At 36.7% G+C, this 27,775-nt stretch overlaps 1 protein-coding gene across 2 annotated transcripts in view; it reads left to right on the forward strand.

Annotated features, from left to right (window-relative positions):
- The window catches only part of LOC113505698 (neural/ectodermal development factor IMP-L2-like), a 72,677-nt gene extending 49,704 nt beyond the window's left edge, over positions 1–22,973 (forward strand). The window contains exons 1-7 of one of the 2 annotated variants that reach the window (XM_026888505.1): positions 12,613–12,796; positions 19,694–19,860; positions 20,182–20,351; positions 20,660–20,822; positions 21,383–21,576; positions 22,169–22,291; positions 22,634–22,973. In XM_026888505.1, coding sequence (XP_026744306.1) covers positions 19,746–19,860; positions 20,182–20,351; positions 20,660–20,822; positions 21,383–21,576; positions 22,169–22,291; positions 22,634–22,642 — 774 coding nt within the window. In that variant the 5' untranslated portion in view covers positions 12,613–12,796; positions 19,694–19,745 and the 3' untranslated portion in view covers positions 22,643–22,973. Of the gene's footprint in view, positions 1–12,612; positions 12,797–19,693; positions 19,861–20,181; positions 20,352–20,659; positions 20,823–21,382; positions 21,577–22,168; positions 22,292–22,633 lie in introns of those variants that run through there. The other variant, XM_026888506.1, reaches the window with a different exon arrangement.
- Positions 22,974–27,775: the final 4,802 nt, after the last annotated feature.

Here is a 27,775-nt window from a genome sequence, read left to right on the forward strand (position 1 = left end):
TTGGATATGAACTGGGCAAAGCCAAGGCATATATTTTGCAGGGTTTCAAAGAATGAACAATAATCTACATTTACAATATAATATTTCTGGGGTGTTATACTCAAAATTGAAAAAAAATCGAGGCCTTAGTTAGTGGCTCCGGTACCTTAATTAAAAAAGCATCTGGTCAAAGCCAAAGCCAAAGCCACAGGTTCAAGTCATATCTGAAGTAACTTTTTTAAAACAACAAAGAAAATGTTTTGTATACCAAAACATTTACTAATAATGAGATAAAAACTAAAACGACTCCAAAATGAATGATCACTTTATTATAGACAAGGCATATATAGAAATACCTAAGTTTTTATACATATGTGTTACTCACTATAAGTTATATGGATGAGCCCAGTCAATCTATACTCTATACTAATATATAAAGCTGAAGAGTTTGTTTGTTTGTTTGTTTGAAGCTAATCTCAGGAGCTACGAGTTCAAATTAAAAAATATATTTTTGTATTGAATAGACCATTAATCGAGGAAGGTTTTAGGCTATATAACATCACGCTGCAACTAATAGGAGCGAAGATACAATGGAAAATGTGATAAAAACGGGGGAAAATATTCATCTTCGAGCGCTTTTGTTCAAAAATTCCTAACTTATATCTTCTAACCACAACAGCTGTACTAGCTGCTACATAATAAATGTTCAAAAATACTATAGTCAAACCTATTTTACAATATCCTCATTTATATTCCACGCGAGGCGTCTGACGAACGAAAAAAAATAGTAACATTCATAATTATTAAAATCGATGCCATACCATTTCCGGTGGACGCGCTTTTCCATGTAAAAATTATTTTAAATTCACAACCGATGCGAAATGTTTAACATAAACGAATATGTGATGATACAGAATCATTTCTCGAGGAGTCTCTCATTTAAAAGCGTATTTTTAAATGGGTATTTTCAGAGTTCTACTTCGTAATGGTAGTTTATGGAAAATGTTTTTTTAAAGGGAGGAAAGTCGCGAGAAATGTGGAAAAGAGTTTTGCCTGCATTTTAAGTCTTGCCCCATTTCGGGTATGTCATCAAATCTAGCTCCTATATGAAAGAAATCTGTCATTTGCGAGTGAGGGTCACAACAGTGAGGGTTCCGTACAAAAAAGTTAAGGACTTAGAAGATTAGTTCCTAAACTTGTTGACTAATCAATAAAAACCTGGCTAATAATTTAAAATATCACGGTTCATGAGATACAGCCATGATACAGCCATGGTGATGTAGAGACAGATCTACAGACGGACAGAGCCACATTTGATAAATTATATTTGCTCATTTAACACGTCCTTTGTTACGTAACTCAGTAGGTATAAACTTAACCTTATCCTTATTATAATTGAAATCATTAACTTTTAACGCCATGTTTACACCCGTGCTTCTTAAAAACAAATCTTTGGGGCAAACTATTTATACTAATTTGACCTCTCCATTAAAAAATACAACGACCATTGAATAATTAATGGACACAATGAACTTTCTGGAAAGATGCGAAATAAACTCATTTGGGAATTAAATTGAATGAAAAATAGATTAGCATCAACTGCGCAACTTTTAAAGTTTGGATTTCAATACGAAAACAAGCCGCTTTTGTTTTCGAAGTTTCAATATATTCTGGTAGTCCAAAAATATTTAAAACTAGCTGGAGTCCATGGGCCCGCCTGTTACAAATCAAAAATGATCCCACGGGAACATAAAATCGGGTTAAAAACTATCCTATGTTTTAATCCTAGTTATAAACTATTTGTATACGAAGTTTCATCGCAATCCATTCTGTGGAAGAGGAAGAGGAACAAATATTTATCCACAAATCCATCTACAAGCTATTACAAGATAGCAAACTTTAATTAAAGGGATTCCTATTGCATGCGAAATTGCAAAAATGTTTGTTTTTTTTTGGTGATTTTTTACGTATAGTTTTATAAAAAAGTAGGGGTTACAGAAGACGCGACAACTCCAGAACTAAGAACCGGCTCTTTTGTAGCCGTAGGCCCGAGCTAACTTTACATACAGGAAAATCCGTAAACAGTAACATAAACGTTAAACAAAACTGTAGTCTACCTAAAAATATTCATAAATAACGTCCTGTACAGCCGGTATTATATTAATATCTAATCGATTAACATCTGCGCTCGATTTGAAATTCAATCGATATTTGGAAATCGACGGGCCCCTCGATGAGAATTGGACATCACTATAGTATGGGTCGATCGTAACCCTTTCATGTTTATAGTTAGTTCCATTTTAGGTAAAATAGACATTTAAAAAAAATATTTTTTTACAATATCCTTGTTAAGAGTAAATATAACAATTTAATCAATTCGTCTGTGTAGACTCATTTAATAATAGCCTTTTGATGTCACACTGCACAGGACTCTTCTCATGAAAGGAAGTTTTGAGCATTAATCACCATGCTATGGTCACTGCGAGTTGGCGATTCCAGATTACTATATTTGGAATCTAGGTTTACTTACGATGGGCCAGCGCCAAAAGTGATACCGTGGCGCCGGCACACGAAGGGCAAAGGAAGGAACATGGGGGGGTTTCAGTCAGTAAAAGTCTGACACTCCCTTCCGTTCAGCCCAAAGCGGGAAGAGTCATTTGTTGATTTCCCATCCAGGGAAAAAGGGGTTTCATTCCAACCACTGTAAAGTTTCCCAAGGTCACGAACTATGGGTACGGTTAAGGCACTTCAGAAGCTTATGGGTTGTTTAAACTCTGACCCTAGGTTGCACATCAACCACGTCATAGTTAGGCTACTAACGATGATAATTTTCCACTATTTGGTTTACCTCTAAACAATACGCAATTATGTGCTAAAGGATAAAGTTTCCAAGAAAATATCCTAATAAACTTAAATGTTATTACTAACCGTAATATTTAACTGAGCTCCAGTAACCAACAGTTACCTTCCCAAAACAACCTTTCTTCTCTTATTTCCAATTTAACTGATAATTAACTAAACTAACTTCCATACTAAGCTGCCATCTATTTTGGGTGTTAATTAAAATTTCGACTTAAGTAATTTTAACGTTGTCAAAGATAAGGTCTTAAGGCCCTGGGGTTTAGCTAAAAATAGAGACTTCCGTAGTTTTAATATGGAAAGACTTTACATTTTTATTCATATAACCTGTCATCGATCTATTGCCAGTTGGACTTGCGACAATAAGGGTTTCGGAAAAAGTCAATTTTTCAAAAGACTACGGTCGCCTATAATCTCGCAAAGCATAGGGTTCTAAAGGAAACTTTCTTCCAAAAGAGGAATGCCACTCATTAAATTTTATATTGTATTGCAACGTACGTTGCTGAACCTCGACTTTTTAACATTATTTCTTGTTAAAGCGAAAACAGAAAAACATCAACTGCGAAAATTGTCCAGCTAAAACGATTCATGAACTTAGTGATAGACAGATCAACAGACTGATAGACAGCGGAGACAAACGGCAACCAAAAAATGCAGATAATCAATATTATTGACGACCTCCGTGGTCGAGTGGCGTACGCACCGGTTTCAAGGTGTCGCTAGCTCTGAGGTCCCGGGTTCGATACCCGGTCGGGTCAATGTAAAAATTCACCTTTCTACGTTGTCTCGGGTCTGGGTGTTTGTGGTACCTTCGTTGTATCTGAATTCCATAACACAAGTGCTTTAGCAACTTACTTTGGGTTCAGAACAATAAATGTGATGTTGTCCGCATTTTTTTTTATTAACAAAAAAAATAACACAATACTTAGGTAGGTACCACCTTCCTTTAGGTTTTCTAACATAAGTAATACATATCTAGGTAAATCCGTATACCTATCTAACAAGCCTATTTTCCTCAACTGTATCTAAGGAAATAAAAAAAACCACATCGGTCCGAGCATTCTAATCTAAATTAATAATTAATACTGAAATTCATTGACGTATTTGAACGAATCGACGTAAAACGTAATTCAACCTCTTTTTCCTATTAAGTTATAATTAACACCTAGGTATATTCAGGTAAATGGGCATTTTTAATATGTTTAATATTAATTTGTTGGGTAAAATACTCAAAATTGCAATACAATACAGCAAGTCCCTGTAAGTAAAAACGAAACCTTATTGCAAAGGCTCCGATGTCTGCCTAATTGAGTCCGTCACGAAGCTGTATCTCATGAAATCGTTAGTATAAGATGTTTATAAGCCGATATGACAACAAATCATACAAATAGAGATTAAGCAACGATTGGTACCTTCATTATACTTAATGGGTGGCTAATTCTTTCGCAAATTAATTTTCTTCAGCACATCTTTACGGAAAACTGCGACTCCGACTCGCACTGGACTAGTTTTTATTGTTTAACCAAAAGTGCTCACCTACTAAAAATAACTGGGTCCAATGTACCATATCGGCATTACAGGGTTTTAACCTCGATATTCCTCATTATCATGAAAAAATATGGTAATCCTTACGTTCAAAAAACGGCAGATGTGGAGACTTCAAGGACATTAAGCATTTGTCATCCCAGGCAGGCCTCTGGACTCAGAATTGGCACATAGCTAGAATTATTATAAACCGTCAAGATCTATCTCAAAATTGAAAACAGTCTAGAATAATATACAGTAGTAATTTAGATAAAATAAAACTAAAAGAAGTCTTGAGAGAAATGTTGAGAGTATTTCTTTCCATTTCTTAATTTGGAAACTTGTATAGCGTTTTCGTTGTCGTGGTGGCCTTATGCAAAAATTTGTAAGCACAAGGAGCAAGTTCGAACCCAATGCCGGCAAACGTGCTGGCTTTCTGAAAGTTATATTTTAGAAACTTTCTTAATAAGGCAGCACTGACAATCGGTGAAGGAAGGAAGGAAGCTGTTCATTTCTAAAACGGACACAATATTGGAAAAGCCGTTGCATGATCCCAAGGGAGTTCTCGAGACCTTGAATCAGTCTAGCGCTCTCACCATCCTTACTACTTACCCCGCAACCACATGAACGAATAAAGAATTTCATTAGAAATCTATTTGGATAACAATGAAATTTCCCGCATTATCGCTGCATACCACATTGGCTACATGAATCACTAAATCAGTTCTAAAACGATCAAAATTTGCATTCCGTTCATGGTTAGATTGACGTCAGACTGTTTCCATGCTTAAAAGGTCAACGTATGCTCTCCGGGATCAATTTTCATTTTCCCGCTTTAGCATTTTGGCTAGAGTCTGCTGAAAAGCCTAACCTATGGCATTGTTTGCTATTGGGCTGTAATTAAGTCATTATTATCAGGATGCACTTTTCCAAAAACCGAGATGTGTATTTTTGGGACACACTGAAATGTCACAATTCAGGGCTTAGAAAATCTCTTAAGAGCAAAAAAGGTCCCAAAGTACAGACGGTCTTTTACTCCCTGTCCAGTACCATAACCTTTCAACTTCCATTCTACTTTTAGTGGTCATTTTAGTAGTGACATCTCTCTTGCCATCTCTCACTAACAGCGTAACAAGCGTTCCAGAATAAAATCGAGCAACATTAAAAAAAAAAGCAATTGCTTTGATCGATGATCGACCCAACAGCACTTAGTATTTTACACTGCGTACCGACTTCTTATTAAATACTTGCTGCTGCCCGCGACGAAGAAGATATAAGTTATGATTTATACATGCCCTGTTTTTTCCACATTTTCCATTGTATCTTCGCTCTTATTCGTCGCAGCGTGATGGTATATAGCCTAAAACCTTCCTCGATGAATGGTCTATTCAACACAAAAAGCTTCAGCTTTATATATTAGTATAGAGTATAGATAAGAGGTCACTGTTGCTACCCATGCATTGGTTCTTCCATTTATATCCATAAACCTACACATTTCCGCAAAATAACATCCCTCGACTGACCTTTACTCAATTTGTTTATTCCTTAGATATCCCTTAACTTATTTTCATTTGTTTTCCTTTGCCCTTGCTTGTTTTGATTTGTCTTGGTATATATTTTTAGACCGTTTGGCCAGCATTGAGAACTTTTAGCTGAACTTATCAAGTAGGTTTTGCTTAAAACTTATGTAATTAACGTGACATTATATTTTTTCATATTTGTAGCCATAAATAGAAATACATTTAAGTTTAAAACGCTTTTTTTGGGTTCCGTACACAGAAAGGTAAAAACGGAACCCTTTGACTAATGCTCCGATTGTCTGTCCGTTTGTCCGTCACCTGAATCTCTTAAACCGAGAACCGATGCAAATTAAAATACCAACGCACGTATAATTTATTCGTATATGTATTTTTTACAGGGACAAACTATAAACTCCACATCAATCAATCAATACAGCTTATAGAAGTCCACTGTTGGACATATAGCATATACAAATTGGACAAAATTGTATAAGTTTTACTGAAACAAGCGCATTTTAAATATATACAAATTAAGATGGACGTCGCTTGTAAAACTTTATTCTGCAAGCCCTTACGTAACACTCATTGATATTAATTACCGCCTCAATACTATTCATAGAACCATTTGTGGATCTTCTACAATGCTTTTGATGTGTGTAGTGTTAAATATATATCTTATAACATTCGTTTGAGTTCTGGGTTCCGCAAATTGAAGTAAAACCAAGATTAGAGTTAAAAATAGTCTATTCAGGCACACAATGTTCATACACAGTAAATATTCTTAATAACTAGTAACGGTCGCGAGCGCAACGATTTCGTGCGCGCTGCGGCGGTTGGCGGGAGCGAACTGTCGATCACGCGAGCGGCGAGCGACATCGCGCGTCGTCCTGCGCGGGGCGGGAGCGGGACGGGAGCGGGAGGAAGGAAAGAATTCCCGCGTACGCGCTATGTTAACATAGAAACGACGGTTGGGCAGGGCGTTACACTCTCCCCCTTTTGACCAGCGGAAGGTACTCCGAGTGGTCAAATACAAGAAAAGCGCTGCGGTTAGGTCACCTTTCGAGGGCGACCTCTATTACGTTTAGGGATAATCGGCTCAGGACATTCACCCTCCCTAGCATGGTAAGGACGCAAATCTGATACGTGATACTTGCCGATGATTTCTCCTGTCTTATCATGAGCTAGGAGGAATGTAGTAGGACTCACCTTTTTAGAGACGACGTACGGTCCATCCCGTTTCGGATTAAATTTCGAGGTGACACCTTTTGATGCGTTACTGAGAGTATGGGTTCGCATTAGGACTAAGTCTCCTTCCTGGTAATCATGAGCTGACGACCGACACTTATCGGCATATGACTTACGGACATCTTGCTGCCGTTCCAGAGTCTCTTTGGCCGTCGAGACGGTGTCTGCGAGTTTCAGCAGATAAGGCGTAATTTGGGGAACAAAATTCTCCGATTCCACCACTACTCGGAGATCTGCCTGAGCAGTTAAGGGTGACCGCAGCTCACGACCGAACGTCAAGTAAGCTGGGGTACGATCCGTGGATGTAGTCACTGAACTATTAAAAGCAAACCGTACAAACGGTAATACCTCTGGCCAAGTCTGATGGCGACCTTCCACTAAGATGGCGAGCTGAGCCTTTAGGTCCCTGTTCTTTCGCTCGACTGGATTCGCCTGTGGGTGATATAAGGGCACCAGGCTTTGTTTCACACCTAGAACATACATCGCTTTTTGCATAACGTCTGCAACGAATTGCACTCCGTTATCAGAAATCATCCGCCTAGGAAGACCGAATCTCATAAATACCTCATTGACCAAAGTTTTAGCACACGTCTCTGCTGTAGCTTCGATGAGAGCGAAGACTTCCACCCACTTGCTAGTGGTGTCCTCCACGATGAGGATCCATCTCTCACCTTGGAGTCCTTTAGGCAACGGACCAAAAAGATCAACTGCGATAGTTTCAAACCTTTGAGACGGGACAGGAGTTTGAAGCAAGCCGGCTGGTTTGAGAGTTGATGGCTTGTAGCGTTGACACTCGATGCAAGTCTTCAAGTACTTGGTTACAAAACATCTCATACCAGGAAAATAGAATCTTTGCGAGATACGATGTATTGTTCTATCAATCCCACCATGAGCGGCGGTAGGCGAGTCATGGCATTCGAACATGACTTGATTCCGCAGGCTCTCCGGTACGACGAGTTGAGGCTCCTCGGAATCAGTATCAGGGACATACCGATACAGGACACCTTGATTCAGGAGATAGCCTCTCTCAGACCAACGATTTATGTTAAGTTCATCATTACCTTCGAGGTCATGGATGATCTTCGCAACTTCCGGATCAGCTAACTGCGCATCACGGGTGGAAGATGCATTCCAGCGCGGTACGTCAACAACAACAGGACAGACAGCCGATTCGGTTGCAGGACCATCGTCTGTCACGGGGCGGCTGAGCGTATCGGCAAGAACGTTAACCTTACCTGGGGTATACTCGATACGCAGGTCGAACGATTGCAACTTCAGGGCCCAACGTACTAATCTGCCACTTGGAGACTTGAGGGTAAAAAGCCATTTTAGGGGCTGGTGATCTGTCATCACGTTGATCTGGTGACCATCGATGTAACCTCGGAAACGTTCCACTGCCCACACCACTGCGAGAGCCTCCCTCTCCGTGGTGGAATAATTCTGCTCGGCTGGAGTGAGCAGACGGCTGGCATATTCAATTGGATGTTCTTGATTTGGTGACTCCCCCTGGAGTAAGGCTGCGCCTAGTGCGTAATTACTAGCGTCAGTCCGCAATACGAATGGTTTCGTATAGTCCGCTTGTACAAGAATGGGTGCTGTGGTCAGAAGTTTCTTAAGAGTTTCAAAAGCTTTACCTTGCTCCGTACTCCATACCCACGCCTGAGACTTCTTAGTTAATCGAGTAAGTGGTTCGGCCACTTTCGCGAAGTCTGGTATGAACTTACGAAACCACGAACACGTCTGGAGGAAGGTGCGCAGCTGTTGAAGGCAAATAGGCTCTTTCATACCTACCACAGCAAGCACCTTCTCCTCATCCGGGGATATACCTTCAGGTGAGATCACGTGACCGAGGTACTTAACCTTCTCTCTGGCGAAGACACACTTGTCCCGATTCGCACGGAGCTTAAATAAGCGGAGACGGTCAAATACCGCACGGAGATCTAGCAAATGACGAGCATATGAGTCAGATATCACCAATATATCATCAAGGTACGTCAGTACGATGACATCTTTGAGTGATGATCCTGAACGGAAGCGATCTATAAGCCTCTGGAACGTAGCCGGCGCGTTCTTCAGACCAAAAGGCATTCGTAAGAACCGATACGTACCAAACGGCGTGACAAACGCGGTTTTATCCTGATCCTTTACTCTGCATTGCCAATAGCCACTCCGAAGGTCACAGGAACTCATCACGCAACCTTTCTTAGTAGACTGGAGCAACTCTTCAATACGCGGCATAGGATACGCATCTGTTTTCGTAACAGCGTTGAGGCGTCTATAATCAACACAAAACCTGTACCCACCATTGGACTTAGGCACCAAAACAATCGGTGCAGACCATGCAGACTCGCACTCTTCAATAATTCCATCTTCTAACATTTTATCTAGTTCCATGCGAATTAACTCCTTCTTCGCTGGCGTAACACGGTACGGTGGCACGGCAATAGGAGGATGATCGCCCGTATCAATATGATGTTCGGCAAATGGCGTCGGTTCCCCGTTTTTATCAAAAATATCGGAATACTCACCAAGTAAATTCTCCAAGCCACCACGCTCCTCCTCAGTCAACAGAGTGCCCTCATCTCCCCTCAGTAGGCTGAGAGAAGCACACTCCACCACCGCCTCGCGAGAACTCTCCGTCAGTAGGGGGTGAATGACCTGAGGCCGATCAGCTGTATACCATGTCATAGAGGAAAAATTCAACACCAACTTAGACTTTGTAATGTAATCTATCCCTAATAGCGTTTCGTTATTTGAGGCATCGGGAAAAACCACAAACTCAATGGGAATACACAGAGACATACAACTTACATTAACACATGCTAACAATACGATATTCGTACGAATACTACCATCCGCAAGTCTAATCGACATCATCTGAGACTTAAATTTGACACCTAAACGTAGAAGTAGTCTATATAGGGTTGAACCCGCGATACTACGCCGGGCGGCAGTATCTATAAGCGCTGAACCACTATAACCTAATATCTCAATATTTAATATAGGTCGGTCTTGCATAATGATACTATTCGTGCTTGTATTTACATTAATACAGTCTTCTGCCGTGGTAAGTGAATAAAATACATTATGTTGAAGTTGTGGTTCATTTGAATTAATAACATTACAACTCAAACTCGATACATTACTTTTACAAGTAGGACAGTTTGCTCGAACAAACCCTTTTTCACCACAACCATAACAAATAAGGCTAGATTTATTATTACTAGACGATACTTTAGAGTCTTTCTTTGGACACGATTCACGCGTATGACCTCGACCTTTACAATACACACAAAACAACTTTGATACACTCGCGGTATTATTATTATCGGCACTTTGCAATTCGTTGCACATATTACGTACGGATCGAACCTGCGAACGCGAGATCGACTGCTGCGCTAACGCACCACTGAGCGTCGGGGTCATTGCACCGTTTCCCGCCGAATTGATGCACGGAGCAGCAGCGCGCGGCGGCCGCGGGCCGGCCTGCGCGCAGCGCGCGGGCGGCTGCGTCGTCTCCGTTGGCGCCGACTGCGAGGAAGTACTTGCGTTGGAATGTTCCGTGATAGATTCTTCTATATCTCGGGCTTTGTCGATTAGCGACTCAATAGTGTTAACCGTGTCCCGGGGTAATCGCTTTCGAATACGTTTATGTAATAATCCGTATATAATATCTAACTTAGCTTCTTCGGGTAATACGTAAGGTAACTTAGTGATCATACCTCGTAAACGTACAATGAAGGAGTCCGCGAGTTCTTCATTTTGTTCGTTTGCGAATATCTTTCGATACAGCTTATGAGCAGGACACGGAGTACCGTACATACTACGTAGTCGTTTGACGGCTTCGGACCACGAGGACACCTCCGTCCGGATCCCTCTCCACCATACTGCAGCCTCGCCGTGTAGCAGCATCGGGAGACCACGAAGCGCAAGGTCATCGGTAACCAATGCACACTCCTTATACATTTCGACGGAGTCAATGAAGGCTTCTACCATTTCAGGGTCTCGGTTTTGACCATCAAAACGTGCCGTACACTTGGACATGTTGCCTGATTTACTAGTTGACGACGACGGTGTCGGTGAGGGCGTCGCGGTATAACCACGCGCCGCGTGCGATGCCATGAGGGATTCGACGAGCTGCCGATTTGCTTCCGCCTGAGTGTTCGCGAAGGCGGTCAGAAATGAAGTCAGCTGGTCCCCAGACATGAGCACTGACGAAGATCTTCCAGGTTCTTCATCCGAGCTGGCCTGCGCGTCAAGGTCACCTGGGTCAGTTCGTACTTTACGTGGAGGCATCTTCACTCTTAACGTAGGTACCAGAGAACAGGAACACAGGAACTTAACACCGAAAAATCGTTACCGGTCGACAAGCACAAACTGGTTTAAACTGGTTCGCGGCCACGAGTTGGAGCGCCACTTATAACATTCGTTTGAGTTCTGGGTTCCGCAAATTGAAGTAAAACCAAGATTAGAGTTAAAAATAGTCTATTCAGGCACACAATGTTCATACACAGTAAATATTCTTAATAACTAGTAACGGTCGCGAGCGCAACGATTTCGTGCGCGCTGCGGCGGTTGGCGGGAGCGAACTGTCGATCACGCGAGCGGCGAGCGACATCGCGCGTCGTCCTGCGCGGGGCGGGAGCGGGACGGGAGCGGGAGGAAGGAAAGAATTCCCGCGTACGCGCTATGTTAACATAGAAACGACGGTTGGGCAGGGCGTTACAATCTCTAATATATATGTTAATTTTTTTTTATTGTTTCGTATCAAACTAATAAGGTTACTCCACTGTCTGTCCGTCCGGGCACAGGCTGTATCTCATAAACCGTGATGGAAGACTGAAAGTTGGACAGTAGAAACTGCAAAAATGATGTATCGGTTGCCTCTATAGTAACAAATAGTAATAATAATGATCGAGGTTTAAACAACAATTGTAACATTATTTTTGTACATAATATTAAACGTTTCTTGCCGGTTCTTCTCTTTTTTAGTGGCGTTTTTAAAACATTAAAATGAATCAATTATTTAAATGCTCCCAATATGATTAAAAAGTAAAATAAAATTACTACCTACTTCAAGTAACTCGTTTTAATTTGGGTTTTTTTTTAAGTCAAACTCATTTGGAGTTTTTAAAACTAAATTTGTTTACGGAGATAATAATAATGTATTTTTTTTTCAATTACGTTGATGTCCTATCTAGAAGTAGCTGAAGTTTTTTTTTGTGAATAAATATACCCAAATCAATCATTTTTTAAACTTGTAACTTAAATGAATAATCTAATATAAAAGATTTAAAAAACTTATTTTCATAGCAGACGCACACATATTTGCCATTCGTCCACATCACACAAAGTTACAGTCGCACAAAACTTTCTTTGTTCATTACAAAGTCGATGCAAATGTAAACTTTTCATGCGCCCGCGATCAATTGCGCGGGAGCAAGCGGGCTATATAAGTTTCTGCCCACTAATATCTGTTTTCATTCAACCAGCGGTGTCGTATCAAAAGGCGTTTAGCCCGGCCCAAGGGACTCTTAGACGCTTCGCCTAGTGATTCAAAATTAGAACTGATTATTTTTAAAATTTATATTCTGTGATCGTGGCTTTACTTAATTTTTTTTTATTTATAAAAAAGTGTTTTTTACGGATTTCGGCGGGAGTTTTGACAGGTATTTATTTTTTATCTTCTGCTTCTTTTTGTGTGTTATTTTGTTGCGGTTTTTGTCGTAATTATTGTGAAAGATTTATCGTGAGTCCGTGTTAAATACGCATGAGTATTTTCTAATGCCGCAGAGATAAGGATTTTAGTTGGATTCAAATTTACATACTTTTCTGGTTACTATTTACCCTGACTTACTAACTATATCAAAACATTACGTAATAAAACTAAAAGAACAGGGATAAAGATCTTAATATTATTTTCAAGCATGAAAAACATCTAAAAAAAATATACTTACTACATCGAATATAACCTAAAAACTTCAACAGATTTAAGTTGTAACATTTACGGTGGTCAAAGGTCAATTGAATCGCGTAAATACGATTCACGTTTTATCCATTGATAAAAAAGAATTTACTCGTTCATAAGATAAGAAACATCAGAATGGGAATTACTCATTAACAAATAGTAATAAAAAATAATTAATCACGACAAAAATCCGGATTTTGACATTATCTAAATTTAAAATCAAGTTTTTTTTTTATTTCCTTTGATAAGCTTCAGTATTCGTTCATACAGACGAGTTTTTAATGTGCAATAATTTAAATGTAAATTGCATTTTACATCGTTCTTTTTTTTCTTTGAGCCTATAACGACAAGACATTTTTTTAAAATATTTAAACCATCGATAAGATATTCTTATTGATAAAGCGATTAAAAAGTGTAGAAATATAATCTATATTATGCCTAATAAATTGACACTGCAAATTCTATAGATAAGAAATATTAATCACCAGGTTTTTTTATACTTAGGCAATATTATTGGGATATTATGCCAACGATTTACGAATTATTTGAAAAACCCACAATAATTATTTTTATATGCGTATCGGTAAATTCAATCAATGATTATAATTTAAACTATAAAAGAAGAATATTTAAAAAGGAAATCAGTGTTCGGTATTTTAAGAAACGTGATCAGTGTGAAATTATATATTTTTTAAGTATCTTCCTAAAATATATAATAATAATTTTCGACATAAGTTGCCGAATCAAAAAAAAATGATATAATGATCTCATTTTGTCCATTTTTTTAAGACGGCAACGTTTTTAAAATCTGTTTAAAATAGTTTGAAGTTATTATTATAATTTTATCCTAATGAATTAAAAACGCATTTTAAATGTAGTTTAAAATAATAAGATCGTTTTTTTGCTAAGGTATTTAATTTACAATTTGGATTGGTCATATACTTTATCTTTCTGATAAAGCCCTGTTTTCTATTTATAAGTATTGTAAAAAATCTGATAGACAGCGAAGGCTAATTAGCAGAGTACCGTTTTTAAGCCCTGGTTAATAATTTAATGAAAGTGTTAAATGGGATATTTCACTTTCCCATTTCTTGTTTTCATTATTTTAGTTATAATTTTGAAACTTGTTTTTTTTTCTATTTAATTTAAAAGTGCTATAAAATTAATAACTCAGTTCATAATATTAAGTCAAACAATAATTAAAATGCGAAATAAGAAGATCACTAAAATGTAGCACACTATTGTTACACAATAATCAAAATTGATACCACGAATTGTCCAAAAAACCCGATATCACATAACTGTGCCTTTAAAATAGCCACAGATAATATCAGTAATTCTGGAAGGAAGATCCATGGAACATAGGAAAATAGACGGAAGTGCCACACACTGCCATAGTACTGAGGGAATAGATACTACATCGTAGTAGAACAGACAAATAGAGAATTAATAATTTAAATTTACTGGAATGGCATTTTAGGCTGTCAAGTTAAGTGACTTTGACTTGTAATTTTTTAATATATTTGACGTTTCGTGTCAGCTTTAGGGGTCAAAATGAGATTTGTCTCCAGGCTTTGGAACTTATTTCCAATCTGATTTTGGGAATAAAAGAAAAATGCACCCAGGAGTCGTTTAAAAGGTGACGACCAAATTTAGACTTTCGTTCTATTTGAAGCCGATCTATCGAAAATGTTGATCGTCATCGCTTAATAGTGACACGTCTAGTCTAATTACCTCCTTCTTTTCCTCTTCTACTCCGTGACAAGATAGATGACACACCAATGATTCATCTTATATCTACGAGTATTGTATAATTGTCAAACAATTAAAATTCTACGCACAATACAGATTAAATTTATCACTTATACGTGTCTGGGCGCCCATTCTTATATATCTATTCATTTAATATATATTTTAAACTAATTTATGACATAACCTAATTGATGAATAAATAACTAAATACGTCAGTTAGGATGATAATACTAAAAAGTTTTTTCGATTAATGTTTGTTACTCTTTCACACAAAAACCACTGAACGGATTTAGAAGAAACTAGGTACACGAATAGTCTATAACCTGGATTGACACATAGAATAGTTTTTATCCTAATTTTATGTTCACATGGGATAAATTTTGATATGAAGCGGGTGGGCCTGCGGGCAACAGCTAGTTTAATTTATAATTTGTGATCGTCGGAAAGCACGTTTAGGTACGACTTGTAATTTTTTTAATTTTGCACACATTTATTTGACGCAGTAAGGAGTAACTAATCAATGTTGAAAGATTAATCAGTAGAGGGAATCGTAATCGTAGTTTAAGGTTTGATTCCAATGCAGGCAAGTACCAATTGGTATTCCAAGCCACCACTGAAAATCGGAAAATATCGTGAGGTAAACTAGATTGAAAATATTGAAATCTAGAATAGTTTACGCAATTAGCTAACGTGGTGATCAATGCTCAAACCTTTCCTACATGTCAAGAGGCCTATGCCCAGCAGTGGGACGTACACGTATAGACTGGTTTTAAATCTAACTACGTAATAACGTATTACAGTTAAAATTACCCGATCAGTTAACCAAAAAGTTATCACAGTTAAAGATCGGCAGTTATCTTGAACTATTCCAATCTTTACTTCCTGTTGCGCGCGCGCAGATTGCGATAAAGATGCGGTCAACGCGCCGTAAGGTAAATATGGCAATTGTCATCCGGTGTTCGCATTTTATTTAAAAAGATAATATTTGTTTATGTTACAGAAAATATATTTTTTTTCCGGCGCGAACGAACGCCCATAATTAATGTTTTAATATGGTACATATAAAAAAACATTTTTGTACATAATTTCAAATATTTGTGATCATTTAAAGCAGATTTGGTTAAAAAATCTTCTGTCACTCGGTAAAATAAATTATAGTTATCTAATTTATACTCACATCATAATTACTGCATTTACAAATACCCTCAGAAAGTCTTTTTAGATCCAGTAAAGCCCACACATGGGCAAAAAACTTTAATAATGTTCCTACACATACACACGCAATCAAAAATAAAAAGATATAGAACCAACGGCACTTCAACTGCTTAGCAACAAGCAGTCTCATAAATTATATATCATCAATTGACCCGGCGGCTCCGCGGTCAAATGGTTGGCATTCGCAAGGGTAGCGGATTTTATTCCCGCTCGGTTCAAATGTTAACTGTCATGCAATAGCTGTTAAGTGATTCTTTGCCACACACTGCGTTTTCCTTGTATTTCGTTTTATATTTGTTGTGTAGTTACAATCATCTTAATTGGTAGAAAGGTTGAATATTAAAACCGAATTTATGAAAGCGATATTATTAATTTTGACAGTTATAAGTCTATTTTTTCAATACTCAATAATTGAATGCGTTCCATAATGTACATGTGGGTCTTAAAAATATACTAATACAGAAGCATTATAGACCCTGTCGGGCTCAGCAATATTTTGGGAGAGAGGAAGCAATAATAGATTTATATTTAATAGAACACATATTTAAAATTTTATAACTATCTATAGGAGTCTTAAAGTACGGCTGATTTGTCAAAATCAATAAATAACTATGTGATCGACTTCAAAAACATTCCTAAAACGTCATTTAAACATTTTTCGGCTTAACAAATTGTGTTTCAATTCTGCCGACCGCAATTTTCCCATTATGGTCATATTTCAGTCTCACCAGATTCAATTTAACACCCATATTTCACATAGCAACTGGATATCCGACCTTCACAACTTACTCTACAAAGTTTTTAAAGGTTAAAGAAGCAGAACGGGTCCGGGAAATTGATAACCGGACAAAACTTATACCCAGGGATCTCCCTAAGTAAACATTCCAAGAGAAATTGTAGTTTCAACACCATATATTATTTGGCCAATCGTTCAATTTCCGCGCGAAAAATATTTGGATTATTTATGTGCTCTTGTTCCGGGTATGAGCATTTATACTCATGATATATGCTTTGAAAGTAATAGGAGAAAAGAAACACCAAAAGTATATATAAATAAAAGGACCTACATATATTTTGAGGGATAAAACTTGACAATTGATGAACAAAATTAAAATATTGAGCTTTTTGCGTGTTGTCTTAGCTAAGATTAGAGATTCGTCTAATCATTTACCTCATGTTTGGCTTCCCCCTCGTGTCAAAAACCTACAAATCTTGTTCACCTGCAGATTTTGAAAACTAGGTTTAGCAAACTATAACTGTATCTGAGCTTTAAACTTTAAATAATTCAAGATGGGTCATCGACGTTGACGATGGTTGAATATGGGGCAAAAGATACTGCTAGATCCCTACTAATCCCTACTAATATTATAAACGCGAAAGTAACTCTGTCTGCCTGTCTGTTAAGCTTTCACGGCTAAACCACTGAACCGATTTTAATGAAATTTGGTACAGATATAGAGTTGACCTTGAGAAAGAACATAGGATAGTTTTTATCCCGGACTTTTGAAGGGTTCTTTTGGAATCGCGATATAACCGACATCAACGCGGGCGAAGCCGCGGGCGAAAAGCTAGTATGTTATAGTTCCAATAACATGGACTTTTAACGTCCCACACAAAATAAGGGTGTTATACGTTTGACATGTTTGTCATTATAGCTCCCGAACGGATTGAGCGATTTCAATTTAGTTTGTTTCTTATTAAAGGTGAATTATGTGCGAATGTCCTAAGGCACATTTGATAGAAATAGGTTGAGCCCGTTAAAAGTTGTGGGGGTGAAAGTTGTTACCGTCGGGGTTTATTTTTTATTTTATCTCCAATCAATCATCTTAAATGTAAATTTTATATGAACGTACAAATTCGTACAAATAATAATATTTTGAATTTACAGAGTTAAAAAGAAATTAATTATCAGATGTGGATTAAATTACTAATGATTTACAGAACACATACATCTTGTTTAAATCAAATATCAATATATCTGATATGTTTTAGGTGCATTTAATAACATACGTAGGGGATATGCATGTGCACGCCCACGTTCAATTCTCATCGTTATTTTCCAATTCTTTATAGGTTACACGTGTATTTGTCTATAAAAACTAGGAACAGCTATAGATTTTAGTTAAGTACAGGAAATTTTATTAAAAAATTGTAAAATGAGCAATAAACTAAATCGGAACTATATATTATGATTATTAGATAATAATATATTATTTAAAAATAAAAGTTTTTTTTTATTATATTAAAAGAAAGAATATATCTTAAATTATCCTTTTGCCAACACACCTTATTAGTACAAGAAGCGTCTAAAAAACTTCGGCAACAAATTAAATTCCAAAAATTCAACACTTTTTAAACGGCAATAAAACATTATCTTGAACTGGCATCAACGGTTCGCTTCACCCTAATTTAGGGCTTAAAAGCGGTTGCCAACCGGAAGATCGTAAAATCTTTTAAAAGGACAATCTTTATAACCCTCTTGAAGGGTTTTAGTGTGAATCATGATGCATCTGTGAGCCCTTTTCACACTGGATGATGTAATATTTGTTCGAATTTACCAAGAAAGTGCTGAACCTTTCGTGGTATTGTTTAGAATTATAGATAAACGATTTTTTTGTATAACAAGGGCCCTAAACGTATATCGATTCTGGAGTTAATGACATTGGTCGGGATTTTTTGTTCGAAATTCTTGAGAAAGTCCCGTTTTGGGTTTACCATTTCTAAAATTTTGAATCCAAGACGAGACAGCTATTTTTTTTAACATAGTCTTTTCGTCATCTATATCGCGGGCGGCCAAAGACATATTTTTTGGACCCGGATTACAAGCCCTCCCTGGACGGTATCTAGATGCTTTCTAAACTAGAACAAATGGATATCAAACCGGGTATAATAAGATATAAAAAAACGATATTATAAACGCCTCGGAACAGTTGCTTCTTAGACGTGATAATACTTTATAATTATAGGTTAAGTAACCGTGCACCAAGAGTCATTATTGTAACGTTTTAAAAGGCGACCGATATGAAATAAAAATTTTAGATTTTTTATTTTTCAAAACTTATTAAAACATTTTCCGACATATTTTTTATGAAACATAAACGGCAAAAGATTCCTTAGCGGACAAACTGTTTCGCCCTCTCACTTCTTCAGCTGCAGCCTGCAGTTCTTTTGAAAAATGATACTATTCCCATTGTAAACCGTTCTGATACTCATATTTCTAAACATAGCCATCTAAGATATATAAATATTTATAGTTCAAGGTTTGACTCCCCCTAATTAATTCGCATCTTCCGTGTTTATTAAGCAAATGATTCATAATTCTTATTTATATAGCTACGTAGGTTGTGGCTGAAATACAGCTGTTATTATTGTATTGCTAAATGGAGGAAATTTTGTATTAGAAAATCATAACATTATTGATATAGAATAAATATTTGTTTAGGAAAAGATGAAATACGAAATATTATTAACAATATATTAATAAATGTAAGTGGTAGTTGAGAAATTAAAAATAAGGTATTTTACTCAATTAAGGTGGAAAAATCTTCAGATGATAAATTTCTTCATTTTAGTGTTAAGCTAAAATAACTTCTATGTTCTCAAGAATAACGTGTATTTTCCTTTGTTACAGATAACTCCATACTAAGAATCTCTACAGTATTATAGTAATTTATTTTAACAAAATGTATCTGGTAATACTGTTTGCGGCGACTGCTCTGCTGGGCTCCAGCCGGTCAGCGAATGTCAACAAACACATGAAGCTATTGACAGAACTAGATAACAGTATTGATAATAATGGTAAGTGATTTTTCTGATGTTTGATGTTGGCAGCGCCATCTCGTGTCGAGTAGAAAGAATAAGTAACTGTATATCGTAATAACGTAATTCTTTTTTTTTTTTCTTCATGCTTCATGTTTTAACACCTATTTTTCCAGAAGTTAACAAAAATGTATATTAATTAAATAATTTCGCAACTTGAAAACTTGTTCCTTAAAATTGAACGTGTTACGTCTTCAACTTTAAAGTGCTACAGAATATTGAAAATCATCAAAGTATATTTAAATACGATTTTTTGTTTCCAATATAAAATCTTTTCAATATTTTCTTGTTGAATTACAGTGGCACCAACAAAACGTCAATCATTAGCTCGTCGGTTTCTTACGATAACGCAGCGCCCCAACGCGACGTACGCGCACTCTAGCGGCGAAGTGCTAGAACTAACGTGCGACGCGGTCGGTGCGCCCGCGCCCTCTATACATTGGTTCCGAAACGATGCGCCGGTTTATGAGGTAATTTGCTTTCAAGTTTTTATGTGTAAATCTTATTTTGATTATACATAGTTGTAATGGGCACGTTGCTTTTTTATGGTAATTTCCAAGCATCCAATTGTAGAAATCCTTTATGTTCAGTTGTGAAACCTCAAGTTATAAAAATCAACAATATCTTTACAACTTTAAATTCTATCTGAACTCATTTCATGACAAGTATCTCAATTCAGTTCATTAGTTCAGTACACAGCTAGATCTTGTTGTATTTTAGTTGTTCTACTTGACAACAGATGGCAGCACAACACTAATCTACAAAACTTCCGTTTTAGTATGACGTCGAATCGAATGAGTTGATAGACAGCAATCCTACCTCCCTCGCGAGGACCATATCCACCCTCCTCGTGACGAAGACTTCAGGACATGATGTGTATACTTGTGTGATTAACGCGGGAGAGAAGACAGCGAGGGCTACCACTGTCGTGTATGGCAAAGGTACGTTCATTAAGCAGTAGTTTTATGATAAGTTATACTTGTAAGATTTTGAAGAGACACGATATATTGTCAATGCGCCTAGAGTCATTATTGTAACGTTTTGAAAGTAAAAATAAACTTTTGATTTTGATTTAGAATTATAGTGGGGCAATATTTTTGTGTAAGATACTTCTGTATGTTTCTTTATTTTATGTATTTGCACAAGTCTGCTGTTACCTGAATTTCAATGAGAATTTTGTATTCTACAGTTTTGTAAAGTCTAGCGTCTTTTGTGAGCACTTTTGTGAATTAATTATAAATAGTCAACGATATGGTTCTCTACATAAATAATTGAGAGAGCTAATCTGGTGAAGTAGTTATGACAGTACAATATAAAACAACTGTTATACGTATTAACGTTATATATAACCTATGACACACAGCCATGACTATTGATGAACTTGTTAAGGTACTCTACTAAACATACACTAATTTTTCTAATTTATCAATATCTTATGTATTTTTTTATTATTGCCTACTAAATTAAGATATTAACAAAGTTTCTCTCCACTCGCCAACAGATGACGGGACTCCGCTATCAGAGCGAGTAAAGCTCTTTCCTCTGGAGCCGCGCATCGTAGTGACTTACGAGATGTATCTGGATGTCATCGGCAACAACATAGTGCTGCCCTGCAGGGTCAAGGGCCACCCCCGACCTCATGTCACGTGGAGGGATAACAAGGGGGCTGTTGTTAAACGGGACCCTAGGATGAAGGTTGGTTGAATTAAATGTTATTGTTTGCCGATCACCACGTAAACAAGCGTTTGTGTGACCCACAAATGCTTGTTCTGTTCCCGGGTTCATTTTTGAATGTGAATTGAATGTTTGTGAAGCCCCCCGCGACACAAGGATTAAATTCCTTAATGCGGTAGTCGTTTCAAAAAGTGTATCGAAACTAACTTTTACTGTTAATATTAAAATGTAGGTATTACATTTACAAGATAAAGCAAGGGTATATTTAAGTCTTAATGAGGACTTACATTTGATTTCACAGAACTTTCGAAAATTTTCATTTCATTTTCATGTTTCAAAAAATGTTCCGTCAAATTTTTCGTCAATAAAACGACCTTTGCGCTAAGGAGTAACCTTCTGTCGCGGTGGATTTCAAAAGCGTTCAAATCAACATAAAACATTCACTCTAAAACACCTACACTCAAGACTAATAATCATTTTACTTTGAATACCTCAAGCAAATGAGCTTCCATAGTTCCATCAACTCAACAACAGATGGCGCCGCATAACTATTTCACAGCTTAACTAATGTTTATCAAATCTCTTAACCTCTAATAACCTCCTTGTTCCCCAGGTCCTCAAGTCAGGTGAGCTGGTGATCTCATCCCTGCGCTGGACCGACATGGGAGAGTTCTCGTGCGAGGCCACCAACATCTTCGGCTCACAGATGGCTAAAACATTCGTGTATCCTGCTAAAGTGAGTTTTAATTACGTACTAACAATTTTTTTTTGTGTGAGCAACCCTTAACGCTTAGGGGTATGAAAATAGATGTTGTTCTATTCTCAGACCTACCCAAAATGTATACAAAATTTCATAAAAATCGCTTGAACGGTTTCGGAGGAGTACGGTAACTAACATCGTGACACGGGAATTTTATATATTAGAAAAAGATACCTATCCTTACAAAAATTAAGTTGTAGACAACCAAAAACATGAATTTAGTTTAATGCAACACTAATTGTACCGACACTATTTGCATTTAAACAAAGAACACTAATTTTGAATTACGAATCTAATTTCAAATTTTCTTTGTTACAGGCCGGATAAACACACAAACACACACGCAAGCGTCGAGAATACTTAAACTGGATGTTCCTGGTACTTTTAAGTTAAATTAGGGCCGTTCCACACTGCGCCGGCAAACGCTGCGGTTATTTACAAGTAACGCTCCTTTACAATATATATTTTTGAAACTAAGTATATACGAATCTTATTATTGTAATTTTCATACATAGTTATTTGAAGAAAATATTGTCAAACAAAAATTGTTTTGTAACTTAAAAATTTTGATGGATTTTGTAGTAAGCAAAATTTTATTCAATTATCTTAAAAGTATTTTTCTTAATTAATATATATTCGTTAATAACGCCTATTACTATGATTTTGTAAAATAACATTGTGAATTATAGATACTTAAATCGTATTAATTAATCAAAAGAATTTTGCGTAAATTACATCAATTTTCATTATTAAAAAATGAGAAATTTGATGCAATATTTTTACCATTTTTCTCTTTTTTGTATTAATATAATAGTTTAGGTATAATATTAATATAATAAGTATTAAAGGGGTCGTGATACAAGCTGGCGGCTGGACCGCCGAGCGGTTAAAACGCAGCGTTTCTCCCGCTAATGTGTATACCACCTTAAAATCGAGTCTGCCTATTTTTTTTTATATTTTTTGTTTAACGAATGTTGTTATTTTAAAGTATTAACACTTGTGTGTTGTGCTTGTTTAAAATATGATGTAATTATGGTACTTCACTTTTTAAACAATATGACGTCATAATAAATTAGAAAAGTGAAACAAAATACATGTTTTTTTTAAATCTGTATAACCTTGTTTTGTAACCTACATTTTAGTACTCGGTTTATTTTTTAGTACTGGGTACTAATTTTTGTTTCTCCAATAAAAATTGTCATAATAACTAATTTTATTAATAATTGTGAAGTACCTTGTTACTGTCTAATAAATAATGTATACTTATTATATCGTAGACTGTGATGCAACATAGATACCTACAATAAACGAAGTGAGGATTTAAATGGTTTTTTATTATTCCTTTCTTTTATACAGCCTTGTATGAATTTGGTGCAGATTCAATCCCAACTCGGGCAAAGTCGCAAGGCGAGTATTTCAAAGTTAACTTAAGTTAGGTTTTACTTTCTTATTGAATCTAAGAGACAATTGAAAAACAGTGAAGGAAAACATTGTAACAACCTATTCCAAATATTGGAATCTGAAATCGCCAACGCGCAGTGAGTGCGATGGTAAATGCTCCTTCCCTTGAAGGGGCCTTTGGCCAGCAGTGGGACGTATATAGGCTGGAATTATAATATACCTCATACTCTGAATATTTTACCAACAAACAAAATTTTATCAAAATTGGGCCAGCCGTTTACAGTTACGAGGTAACAAACATACATGTGCATATTGTGAGTGTGATGTAAGATTAATACTTACACCTCGGAAAGTTAATCGACACAATCACACTCTTCACAAAAATGCTAAAGCTTGGAATCAAACCCACACTATCTGATTGGCAATCAGAGTCATTAAATTGTTTAGATTCGCTTTTTTCTTGGTCCTCGATTTGGCCCTGAAAAGGAACCTTAACATTATCGAGAAGCGATCCAGCGACAGCAAACGTAGTTCCAATTCGTGCCGTTACACAAATTGGCGCTAGTATCTATAGAAAATCAACCTGATCATTGATCTCAATTATTTTTTTAAATAGGGATGATGACTGGGTATAAAAAGAATAAATCTCATTAGTCCCTCAATTAGATAATTGAAAAGTATGAGACACATATTTTTTCCTTTTTCAGAAAAACTAGAATTGACAAAGATTAACTGCTTTAAAGTTTAGGAGAGTTGTGACGTAACGATATGGTAAAATTTATACTCTATTGTGACGTCACGCGTAAGTTAAATTCACTGTAATTTGGTCAATTTAAGTTTGCGGGACAAATTAAAAAATACGTATCCATTATTATACAAAAAACTACGAGACGGACACAAAAAAAATTGTCATCATCCCTATTAACTTGGTGGCACTTATTTTTGCTTAAAAAAACGAATCAAGCGCTAAGGATATCCTTATTTCGTGAGTGAAGCAAGTCACAATGCACAACGTCACCCAGACTCAGAACAAGTATTCGTAGATCACACAAATGTTTGTGATATGCGGGAATCGAACTCACGACACGTCGCGCACAGTGGGTTTTGCATGGTGACCTGTACCACTCAGCTGTCCTACTAGTATTATAAATGTATTAGTTCCTCTTTCACGAAAAAAGCACTGAACGGATTTAAACGAAACTTGGTAGGTACATAGATAGTTTACAACCACGATTAACACATAGGATCATTTTTATCCTGATTCTATGTTCCCGTGGGATCATTTTCGATTCGTAGCAGACAGGATTAGCAAGCTGAAGTGGCAATGGGCGGGCCACATAGCGCGAAGATCGGACGGCCGATGGGGCAGAAAAGTTCTGGAGTGGAGACCACGTACCACCAAGTGCAGCGTGGGAAGGCCATCTGCCAGATAGACCGACGACCTGGTGAAAACCGCTGGGTCCCGTTGGATGCAGGTGGCAATGAACCGGTCGCGCTGGAGAAATTATGGAGAGGCCTATGTCCAGTAGTGGACTGCTATAGGCTGAGATGATGATGAGTATTTTAATATTACTAGAATATATGTTCACAAACCCTCTATACTTATCCACTCTGTGTATCAGTTACACAAGAAGGCATCATCCATAACCAGAGCTCTACGAATCTGAAATTTATTAACACGTTATAACCGGCCGAGTTAAACCGACCATTTAAACTTAATTGAGATCATAATTACGAATGCATTTAAGTTTATTAGTACAAGTAATTAATACATCGCGTAAGTAAATGGTTCGAATAGTTCATTTCATTAAATTTTATCATTAATTTGTATACTTAATTACTTGCATTTTGTGTAATCTTTGCGGACTGGAATTTAGGTTTTAAACATGCAAGATGCCTAACTAATAACGTTCATTTGTAAATTTTATAGCTATATTTGTCAAAGAAATAATACTCTTTTCACATATCATCCTTGAATTCTGCATGTGACGAATGTTTGTAAAACCCCCTCGCGACACAATGATTGAATCAAATGTAATTAATTGATGTATTAATTACCTACACGAGATGCAGATTTGATTACAAGGCAAGCAAGCAACAATGTTTAAAAGTTTTATTGGCTTTCTTAATTATACTCGAACTCTACTGACAAACGGTAAAGGATAACAACATTAAATAAACTGAAATATTTACAAGACAAATTAATAAAGCTTCCTCTGTTCCATTACTTAAACTTTGCTGTGCTCGACAAGATCATAATTGTTTCTAAATTTTATTTTATCTTTACCACATGTAATTTTACATTAGGGATTGCAATAAAAGATTTTGTTTTGATAACATCGTGCATCGTGACAAAATCTAGATTCTTTGTATTGGTATCCGTAATAGCCAACCCGCAGTGAGCTAGCGTTGTGATCAATAGTCACACCTTCCATACATAGGAAAGCATGGTGATCAATGCTCAAACCTTCCCCATACAAGAAGAGGCCTGTGCCCAGCAGTGGGACGTATACAGGCTGGTATTACATATTTCTATATTAAACCACTATCTACTAAACATTTAAAACGATTCCGGAGCATTTGATCTCAGTTCAACGGTTTAAACTAAGTTTGAAACTACAGTGTCACCGGTCCCGGCATTCACTTACCGTGGCAGTAATTCTCATGCTTCAATTTGCGCTAAATCTGTTACTATTATAGTGTTTCGCTCGTACATTTGTCGCAATAAATTGTATAACTATGTTATTTCATACTGATATTGCATCTGTCTGTTTGTTATAATTAACTTGAATTCTTACGTCAAGTGCGAGTTCGATTCTCGACAATGAATTGTAAGTTAGTACTAAATTTAATAAAAATTGGTCTTCAAATGAATGACTGTAGCAATCGTTGCTTTACCTTGATTTCTATTAATAGATTTTTTTGTTGAAATAGAAAACTGTAAATTTCAACAGTCTAACAATCAGTCTCACGGTTCGTGAGATGCAGCCTGGTGGCACACGGACAGACAACGAAGTCTTGGTAAACCCTTTTTCATCTATTGGAAAGAAGATTATACCGGATAGCACCCTAATTTGTCCACCCTACACTGTTTACATAGTGTTCTAGCTTTATAGAAAAAACACGCCTATCCTTTTAAAGTCAACCATAGTTGTGATCTTATACAGATGTCTTTTTATTTTTCTTTTCCATTAAGCTATTCCTGACCACTGCAAGACATATTCATCCCTTCCATTTTTGCACCGTCTATGGTATATGGCTTTTGTCCGTGACCGTATCACCATCTCATTCGGGGTACAACCCTTTTTCTTTCGGATGGAAAGTCATCAATTGACTCCTTCCGCAATGATTTGACTGTCTTCTACTGACTAAAACCCACCCATGTTGGCTCCTTTGCCCTTCGTGTACCAGGGCACGGTAACTCTTTCGAAAAATCCTGCTGCCCGCGTATATAAACCCTGGGTAAATACTTCATACCAAGAGTTATCGGGCAAAAGTTGAAGGTCCAATCCCATTTTCTACACGCAGCTTTCAAATTATCATCGTACATATTGATAAAGATTTATTTTCAGATATAAATCTCAACAATCGCAAGCAAAGTCACAACAATACATTAGCTAAGAGAATGTGGCTCGTGCCTTCACAAATTATGATTGCACGACCCTGTCGCCTACATCTCTGCTTATACCGGTAACATCACGACTGCGAGTTGCCTCAAGCCAGTACTTTAAAGTTATTGTCACTTTGCACTAGAATTTATAATGTAATAAAAATTATACATAGTTTTAGAAGGTAGATTATAGTAAATTTTGTAATAAAACTACTATTTAGCAGGAATGTTGTATCAGCTAGTTTTGATCTATTAAGAATGTTTGTGGAAGCAATCGCTTTTCATTAGTCAGCTGTTTTTATTTACTTGTATTACAATAGGATGCAATTATAAAGTATTCTTTATTTTATGCAAAAAATATGAATCTAGACTTTTATCCTTTTATTTTATTTTAATTTACCTAGACTTTTAGAATTATATTGCTGGAGCTCTTTTATCGGTATCTACTT

This window comes from Trichoplusia ni, chromosome 26 (assembly GCF_003590095.1).
Source record: "Trichoplusia ni isolate ovarian cell line Hi5 chromosome 26, tn1, whole genome shotgun sequence".
NCBI lineage: Eukaryota > Metazoa > Arthropoda > Insecta > Lepidoptera > Noctuidae > Trichoplusia > Trichoplusia ni.